Source organism: Lagopus leucura, unplaced genomic scaffold, assembly GCF_019238085.1.
Source record: "Lagopus leucura isolate 7727_CA_CO unplaced genomic scaffold, USGS_WTPT01 Super-Scaffold_73, whole genome shotgun sequence".
NCBI lineage: Eukaryota > Metazoa > Chordata > Aves > Galliformes > Phasianidae > Lagopus > Lagopus leucura.
This window is the reverse complement of record NW_024962252.1, coordinates 32,670,542-32,680,391: the sequence shown is the minus strand read 5'-3', so window position 1 is coordinate 32,680,391 and position 9,850 is coordinate 32,670,542. Positions and strand designations below refer to the sequence as shown.

At 44.8% G+C, this 9,850-nt stretch overlaps 1 protein-coding gene across 1 annotated transcript; it reads left to right on the top strand.

The window, feature by feature from the left end:
• The first annotated feature begins 2,907 nt into the window (after positions 1-2,907).
• On the top strand, positions 2,908-8,779 carry COQ3 (coenzyme Q3, methyltransferase). Its single transcript, XM_042894354.1, has 7 exons — positions 2,908-3,076; positions 3,199-3,310; positions 3,511-3,663; positions 3,810-3,909; positions 4,993-5,235; positions 6,238-6,397; positions 7,729-8,779. Coding segments are annotated over exons 2-7 (855 nt in total). The 5' UTR covers positions 2,908-3,076; positions 3,199-3,308; the 3' UTR covers positions 7,926-8,779.
• Positions 8,780-9,850: the final 1,071 nt, after the last annotated feature.

Below are 9,850 nucleotides of genomic sequence, written 5' to 3'. Positions count from 1 at the left end.
GAGCCCCGCTAGGAATATGTGCAACGAAATGATGTTGTGTGACAGTGCTCTGGAACTCTATTCCTCACCCAATTTCCAGAGAAAACTCTGTGGACGTTCAGGGACATTGCAGGAACGAGACTCAGCCTGCTAGATGTTGATGAAATATATTTATGAATGGCACTCGGTGTGCATTAGGAAACTGACAATAGGTAAACATGGCATTTTGGCACATGCTCTAAATGTATAGTGAACATTAAAACTGGTTATTTATGCTATTGTTATGAGAACTGTGATTCCTATAAAGTGAACACATTGGTTAGACAGCAACTTCACTAAATGTAAGTACAGAGATAGATTTTTATCGCCATAAAGTGAACGAGATCACTAATTACATCTTTTGGGAAATGAACTACAGCTGTTAGTAACAAGAATGTGAAATCATACTACTTTAAAAACAAAGAAACAAAGCCTGCACACAACCGTAGGCCTCTGCCTGTTACAGAAGGCACATCATTTCAGGAAAAGGTCGGAGGTCTGTGCCCAGAAGGTCTGCTCTGATACTGATGGTGGAAAAGATAAAAGGCTCAGCATCAAAGTGAGAGCTCTTTGATGGCTGTGTCTTCTAGGGGAAAAAATTGCACCGGTGCAGCAACTCGCAAAGCATGTCTTCTTGGACAGATTAATCCATTTAACTACAAGTAGAATGCAGCTATGTAACATCTTTGCCAATACATGTTTTTCATAATTAGATGCAGAAGCAAGCTGCTTCACTGCAAAGAATCACATTGTACCTATACGTTTATTAAGCAGTTTAATGGCTGTTGCATACACGCATGTTTACCAGAACCCTGTTACGGATAAATAATTAGTTAGTTCACTTATAAATAACATGCACTCAAACTTTATATAGCATAGAGTAAGCAATCATACCAAGCAGCAGAATAAGGCATAAATTTGTAATGCACTGTTTTTATTGGTATGAATGATAGTACACTGATCCAAGCTTTTGGTAGAAGTGAGTTTGTGCAGAGTAGGTAGTGTCGCAGATTTGGTATCTTAGGAGGACTTGGAGAGAGAGAAGAAAATTGAAAGGCAATTGAAGAAAAGCTACTGAGGAATACAGTTTCCATAGTGCATTGAATTTGATTTTCAGTTCAGATTTTCTATTATCTGTCTAACAATAAAAGAAAGACTGTATGAAAAGCTTGATATGCTCTGCCAGCAACTGGAATTCTGTCACTTCCTGTAAATACGAAAACACTTTATGGACACAAATGCACTTCCATGGGTAGTGACTGTATGCCAATAAAGAGCATACGATCTCCGGACTGTTTGGGGGGAACCTTACTGAGCAGCATACCTGGCCTGCCTGTGATTAAATGCACGTTGGTGCTATGGCAACACCACAGCCATCAGGCTCCTTCCTGTTTAGTAACTCCCTTATGCGTGTTTTGTCAAGCACTGAGGCAAAATAACATCCAGTCCTAATTCCCTACGTTTGAAGTGTTCTTAAAACACGTAAATATATACTGCAAAAATGGGGATGTGTCGTTCTGGAAAAGTCCAGATTGGATCCTTACACTATTTTATCTTTCTAAAGCAACCTTTTAAAATGCTTCCATACTTGTGCAGTCTAGGAGATGGAGGCACGCAATGTTGAATGCCAGAAACTCTGGGGGGGTTCCCTTGAAATATTTATGAGTCAAGGACAGTGTGGAGTCAAGTGAGAGCTGGTTTCCACGCAAATGCTGCTTTGAAGGCAAGTACAACAAAAATAACATGAATATGTACACAAAGGCACCTGTTTTGCAGTCCAGGAACAGGCTGCTGCCATGGCTAGGCCCAATGGCAGTAAACTAACAGAGTCTAAAGCTTCAGCAGTTACAAACTTTTTGAATTATGGCATAATTTGTGCTTTGGGAGAAAAATCTGTTGTGTCTTTGAGGGTTTATTTTAAGGGAGAGGGCAGAGACCAGGCTGCTGCTCTTAAATGCTGTTGTCTTAAAATCTGCTGTTAATGCTGGAATGCAATAATGGTTCGGCTGCCTCCAGTTTAGAACCAGCTTATCCTGTTATGTAAAACACACGCCAGTGTGTGTGTATTTAATTACTTGTTACTACTTTTTTTCTTTAAATAGAAAATATAAAAGCAATGGCAGCGTGTATATTGGCTCTCATGTTCCGGACTGCCTGTTCTGCTAAGCGAATCACAGAATCATTCCGGTCGCAATCTCTCAGATCGCGTAGTCCAGCTGTCGGCCCATCCCGGCCATGCAAGTTCACAGTGCGTTTAGGCGCGGCAGACACAAAGTCGGAGCGCTCCCGCCTGCGGGGCGCCCCGTGCCTTCGGGCCGTAGCGGTTCCAGCACACCGCGGAGCGACCGGCTCTATGTGCGGGCACGGCGGCTTTCCCGGGCCTTCCCTGCGTGGAAGGGCTGGAAGACCCCTACAGTTGTTAGAACAGCGAAATCCCCGCACCGCGTCGCCGCAGGGGAAACGCACGGACAGCGCGCCCGGGCTCCGACGCCGCGTTTTTAACCCGATGGGGAGAGTGGAGTTGGGGGGGGGAGCGGCCCGGCGGAACGGAAAGCAGCGGAACGCCGCGGCGCCGTCCCCGTTGCCGGCGGACGCGCGGAGCGCGATCCCAGAGCACAGCCATGGTGGGCGGCGCGGGGTCGGTCCGCGCCTTTGTCCGCGCCCTGAGCGGCCGGTGGGCGGCGGCCGGTGAGAGGGAAAGGGTTGAAGGGGGGCGAGCGGGCGGGGTCCGGCCTGGTCCGGCGGTAGGATCTGCCGCCCCGCGGGGTGTAGCGGTCGGTGCCGCGCAGACCGGGCTCCTCCATGGCCGCCGCGGTGGGGCCGGGAGGCGATTTGGAAAAGGCTGGAGAACGCGGCGGCCTCGGCCAGGCTGCGCCCCGCCCGGGCGGGTTTCGCGCAGGCGTTTCGTGGCCGGTGCCCGTGTGCGTGAGCTGCGAAGGAGCGTGCAGCCGTGCGGTGAATCAGGGATGGCAGCCCTGGGGCTGTTTTATCTGGAAGCGTGTTTGTGCAGGCACGCTCAGAATAAACTGCTTTCCTTTTTCTAACGCAGCGATAACCAGTAGGTATTCCCAGTTGAGGCTGTGCGTACGTCCCAGAGCAGCGGTGACAGGCCGGGTTGCTTTCTGCCCGCGAGCTGCGGAGCCGGCGTGTGCCGCTCAGTGCCCCGCTCTGTGTCTGCAGGTGGCCACGGCGAGCCGTCCTGCTGCACGCTCCCCACCAGCACTCTCCTGAACCGTAATGGCAAAGTTCGGCTGAATCCCAGCAGCACTCCGACTGACCTAAACGGCAGCATGTAAGGACTGGGGCTGGACTTGCGCTGTGTGACAGGGGATGGCATCATGGCATCACCTGAAGGCATTTCTAAATACCACAAATACTGGGAGTTGGATGAAAGCTTTTTTTTTTCTTTTCTTTTCATCCTCTGATTATGAAGAGTGTGTTTTCTCACCATATTTCAGGTATTAGTTTCATGACGTGGCTTTCGTTGCTCAGGGTCACCGTGAGGAGGCTGCTCAGCACCTCGCAGTCGTCAGTGGATCCAAAGGAATTGAGGAAATTCCAGCTGCTGGCACACAGGTGGTGGGATGAGCAAGGAGAATACTCAGCCCTGCATTCCATGAATGACATCAGAGTGCCGTTTATTAGGTGTGGGTTTGAAGACAGGTGTTTTTATGGGTACTGTTTCCCTGCAACCTCAGAAAACACGGAGAATGTATAACCATTAGCAACACGTAAGTTAACTGCGTGTTGCATTTACTGAACCACCCTGTGTGTTTGCCCCTTTCTGCCAGAGACACTGTGCTGAACATGAGCAGCACCTACCAGCAGGGAAGCCCACTTTCTGGGATCAAGATTCTGGATGTTGGCTGTGGTGGTGGACTGCTGAGTGAGGTAAGAAACAATGTGCTCCTGTTTTTCCTGTTAAAAAGCACGTGTGTTTTTTGAGTTAACTGTGATGCTGTTCCATTTCTAATCCTCAGAGAAGGAGCTCTTCTCTTCCAGTGATGCCTTAGTTAGCAGCACAGACAGGCTCCTGAGCGTTCTGCAGAACCTGGGGGCTGAGAAGTGGAACCAAATGGTTGCACAGGCCCCGAGCAGTGCTGCATCTCAACAGTAGATGATGGGTGGTTTGTAGCTTCAGCCGAGTGATCCTGGGAACTTTATCAGCATCTGAAATGAAGTGTTGCAAATAATCTCTCCCTATTTCTTTTTTTTTCTTCCCTAATTCATTCTGAGCAAAATCCTTGGTCTAATGAGAGCCTGCTCTCTGACGGGACGTGCAGAACCGGTGTGCTGCCTGGCTCTCTTAGGCTAATAACTGGTGGATTTCGGGTTGGAATAACATACATGTGGTCATGTTCAGCAGCCTGTTTCGGTTTCAGGAGAGGTGATGACTGAGGTGTTAACCTATGAGTAAGAAGACACTGGAAGAGCTTGAGTGACAGCCAAGCCAGCTGCTATCCTAGCAAGCATCAGTGTTCAGTTCTCAGCAGTGAGAAAGCCCCAGATATAATCACGTATTAAATAACCATTAAAAAGATATGAGGATTTGCCGTTACAGATGGATGTTGAAGAAAGTAATGACAGTAATTAAATAAGGCATTGTTTTCCCTCTTTACATACTGTGTTGATTTTCCTCCTTTGTTTTCCCTCTACCTGAGGGTGATGTTGGAGGAAATCTTTATTTGGGACAACAAAATGGACTCAGAAGTTTTTCTGAAAAATACTGTATATTCTGGTATTTAGTTTTCTGTCGGAGAAAATTATTGCTCCCATGCAGATAAAGCTAAGTGTTTTTATTTTCCCTTTAATTAACATTTGAAATAAAACTGCTGGGCCAGAGCTCGTCATTTATTGGCATTTGCCTTGTTTCCTGCATCACCTATGGACACTGTGAAATTGAAGGCACCTTTAATTAAAAGAAAAAAAACCTCTGCTTTCACGCGGAGAATAAATTACACTTTGTATTCTTAGCCTCTAGGTAGACTGGGAGCTTCAGTTACTGGAATTGATCCTCTGGAAGAAAACATCAGAGCGGCGGATCAGCACAAGTCATTTGATCCAGTTCTGGCCAAGAGAATACAGTACAAGTCCAGCTCACTGGAGGAGATTGTGGAGGAGTCTGTGGAAATGTTTGATGTAATTGTAGCTTCTGAAGTCGTGGAGCATGTGGCTGACCTTGAAATGTTTATCAAGTGTTGCTGTCAGGTGTTAAAGGTAAGAGAGTTCTTGCTTTCGTTATTGGAAGTATTCTCTTTTATTATGGAGATTTTCATTTGAAGGTATGTGAGAATGCCTCCATCTGCATCCCTTTCTCCACTTGGGTGCACGAGTGCTGAGACGTGCTCCAAAGGTGTGAGTACATCTTCCTACCTTCAGGAACCTGAAATTGGAGCATATTTATTTCCTCTGTCCTGCCTTAGGAAAGTGTTAGTGGCATTACCTACTGTTGAGATACAGCTTTGCATCATAAATCTGGTTGCATCCCATTTCATCTAGGTAAAACAAGTCAGTGCTGTTGGAGATGGAGTGCAGTGGCTCAGACTGCCTTTAAACTGACTGTAATAACGTTTCTGGTTCAGAAGAAGCTCCTGAGTCCCTTATAAAGGGTGATAGTGATCCTCAGAGATAATCAGGTGGTGTTTTATTCCTTTTGATATCTTTGCAAAGAAGGATGGTAGGCCTGGTGTGCAAGCAGCATCTCTCTAATCTCGTGATGTTTCTTTTTGGTCATCAGAAGGAATAATAGATTATTTGAATGGAATTTTTAACTGATTTTTGGCCATTTGGGGACATAGAAATTATCCTTTTTTTCCTACCAAAAAGTCTCTTAAATGCTTAGAATTCATTCCTGGCTTTGGATTTTGTCCCTGTCATCATTAATGCAAGCTAGCTATGTTCAGCAGTCTGATAAGTTGAGCAGTATTGCATGTTGTACTAAAGCTTCAATTTAAAAACAAACCAACCAACATAACACATCTTTGTTTTTACAACAGGTCCTGTATTGACTTTATGCCTTTCTTTTATCCATTTCCTGGGCAATATTATAACTGACTTTGTTAGATGGTTTCTGTGCACGGAAGTGGTTTCTGATTATGGTTATGTCACCTTGTAGCATATGGGCTTGTAGATAGACAGCTTAAGCTTTAATGAGAGTGAAGGTAAAGTGTATTTTCAAATGAATGTTTTTCTGATTTAACATTTTAATATTTTAACTAGCCTGGAGGTTCTTTGTTCATTACTACAATCAATAAAACTCAGTTGTCCTATATCCTGGGAATTGTGGTTGCAGAAAAAATAGCAGGCATTGTACCAGAAGGAACACATGACTGGGAGAAGTTTGTTCCCCCAGAGGAGCTGGAGCGCCTCTTGGAAGCGAGTGAGTACTGGGCTGGGTGATGGGAGCATGGGGAGAGACTCAGTGCTTGCTGTAGGAGTGGCAAGGGGATAGGAGAGCTGGGGTGATTGCTGTTGGCAGCATACAGCTTTTCCTGTGTGAGTTACTAGTCGGTAAGCACCATTTCTGTGTTAGAGACACTGCTGCTTGCTGGCTATTGTATAAACAAAATGGAGTTGTACGAATGCAGAGATTAGTCAAACAAAATCACCATTACAGCTGTCCCACTGTTGGACAGCTGAAGCAAGAAGGCCAAGGTTTTCCATCCTGTTCTGGTGGCAGGATGTACACTCTGAAGTGGTTCATATCTTCTAGGTCAGGTTTCAGGAAATAACTGTATTGGCACTCCAGAGCTGCCCTGCTGCACTGCTTTGTTTGTCATCTTCCTGCTGGGAGGTGTTTTATTTTTGGTTGTGGCTCCATGTTCTTTATGAATATTATGTTACTAAAAGATTCCTTAAAGATTGTGAAGGTGAAATCTACCACAAGTACAGCAGTCAGTTCTTGAGAAGCAGTACCATGCTGATTTGATCAAATCAGCTGTGGTTTGATGGCTTTTACAAGAGAAAAAGTACTGAGCTGGAAAGAACTCTGCTTCATTGTCCTCCTTCTCTAAACGTGCTTTAAAACCCTCTCACCAAATATCTCACTCTCCTTTAGTTCACTGTAGGGAACCTGGTGTATGAGTATTCTCTTGGTAAGGCCTTTGCACAGCACCTTCCAGAGGTGCCATCAGGATCACGGCCCGACTCAACGTGCTGGTGCTTGTTGCTTTTCTCTCCTGAAAAGGAGAAGCAGGTGCAGTGGAGTGATTTGTTTTGAGTGGCTGTTTGTTTTCTGCCTTGTCTGCTGCATCCTACTGGGACATGGCAGAGGCATGCAGTGAACTGAGAGCTGCTCAACAGGGAGTGCTAAATCACTCCTTGCTTACGCCAAGTTTTTGATTGCACTCTTCTGCCTTTCTTATATTTCCTCTTCTCGGGGGGATCTGCAAAGTCCTTCCAAAGACGTACTCACGTTTTGATTTTGAAGCATGTGGTGTCAGTCTGAAGGATGTGTCTGTCTATAAGAAAAACCAAAACTTTATCATTCACCCACACGTGGTTGGTTGTTTGTAGTGTATCTCCTTGCAGTGGCTTACCATATAGTGGTAATGGTGTGGTCATTGCTGCTGCTGGTGTCTGACAAAAGCAGGCTTGTGAAGCACAATTCCACAAGTGGAAGAAGCGTATTTCAGACTTGCTGTTCTAAAGTGTTTGATGTGGCAGTGACTCAGAAAGAAAATGTTTCTTTATGCCTTCTTACTTTTCTAGATGGCTTCTCTGTCAAGGCTGTGAATGGGATGCTGTACAACCCCCTCACCAGGTCCTGGAGCTGGATTGAAAGCACAAGCATTAACTATGCCCTGCACGCTGTGAAATCCGAGGGTCAGGCACAGACAAGCCAAACAGAGCCTCTCTCAGAGATGAAAAGTGAACAGTGCTCGGCCACAGCTGGCACCAGCGTGTGACCAGCTGAGATACATGCTGATGGACTGCCACCAGGAACAGAAAAGGTTTTAGACAGGCACAATAAAGCCTTTTGTAACAACAAGCTTGCTGTTTGCATTAATAATGTTGATGCCATTTTTGGCCAAATATTTTGGGCAGTCTCAGAAAAAACAAGTGCCTGTTATCTCAGGAATCCTTTAAGATTGAAATGAGAAAAGCTCTGGAAGAAGTCTTTTTATAAAAAAAGAAGTTTCAAATTGTTCCCTCAGTAGCTTTGAGAAGGTTCTTTCTTTGGATGATGATGTTTGTGTCATCTGAGGAAAACCTGTCTCTCTGTAGAATGATAGCTTAAATGCAGGATGAGTTGGAAAGCACAATGTATGGGAAATGCTTTAGATATTTCAGTTACTCATGTATAAAGTACTTCATGTTAAAATTCATGTACATTTAAAAGCCACAAAACCACAATCACCACTTGTTTCCACACTGTGCCTTCTTCCTGAATGGGGAAGGAGGATGCTGAAAGAAGAGTAGCAACCCTTTGCTGTTGGGTTGTGCTGTTTCTACAGCTGATCACTGCGGTGGAAAGAGAGTCTTACAGCCCAGAGTGCCTCTGCTGTCAGAAGTCTCATCTCCGTGAGGTGGCTTTATCTGTGCCTATTTTAACCTTCTCCCTGTTCCCGAATATAGGACAGTAAAGCTGCAGGTAGAACTTTACTAAGCAACTGGAGCTTTTTGCTAGCTACACATTGCATTAGTGGGCTGTCCTAGAATTGAAATGCCATACCTAGTCGTTTGTAAAGTTCTTGTGCCAGCATAAGCAAAAGTGTTTATTGAAACAGCACTTTCTAAATAAAACTTTTCTTTATGGTTATATCTCTTTCTTTTCTCCTTCGCTTTCCCTTGGCTTATATATAGGCAAAGAGGTGGCTTGGCTGTGTTTTTTAATTTTCATCCCTGCAAAATGAAAATGAAAATTCTGTTGGATATTTCACCTGTTGCAGAGGTTTAGTGGGCTAAATTACTATATTACGTATTTGTATTCTTGCTGCTTTGCTCCATGGTACCTCAGAATCAAAGCGTTGGATCTGATGATGTATATAAGAATATAGTTAATTACTAAGGGAAACAGTAGTATTTCACAGATATCAAATCTGAAAGGACTCTCTACTGTGAATGTTTGTGTGACAGTAAATTCTGCTTTGTAATATCTGTGCTATAGTTTGGCTTCTGGGAAGAAAAACTATCTTGATGTGAAGAGTTCAGTGACGTAGAAGGCAGTATATAGGGCTCATGTATGGCATGGGCACCTCACCTACTGTTGCTACACATGTATAGAAACCCTGTCAAATGCGAGAGTTAAGTGGGTGGCACGGACCTTGTAGCCTGTTGCTGTGAAAATGCAATCGGTGCTAAGGAAACTAAGTCAAATAAATTTGCAAGCCTTTGGCTTTTCTGTTGCAAGTTGTTTCTAAGTATGGAGCCATAGTCTTGAGGCTTACAAGAGCAGAGGCTGAAAAAAAAGAAATGTTATAGCAGCAGGTAAGCAGCTGGGACTAGGGGTGAGGCAGGAGTGATTCTTGCCTTGAGATTGGGAAAAAAGGTATTTTTTTTTTTTTCAGCTTCTATATTTATTTGTTACCCCTTGAACCTCCTGTTTCCGGCCATCTGTTTCTGTAACACAGCAACAGATCTGATCACACAGAGCAAAGATCTGATCCGTCTAAAAGGTGCAACAGAGCAAACTCTGTTGTTCTGGCCAGTCTTAAGCTGTTAGCTCTGATTTGGCTCCTATGTCTGAGCTCTCCCACCCTGGTTCATGCACTACATTACCGAGTCTGAAGCTTCTCCAAGTTGTTTGCACTCTGATTCAGCTTACTTGCCCAATAAATAATTGTTTTCTCAGTTCTTTTTTTGGGGGGGGCAGTGGTTGTGTTCTGGGAGA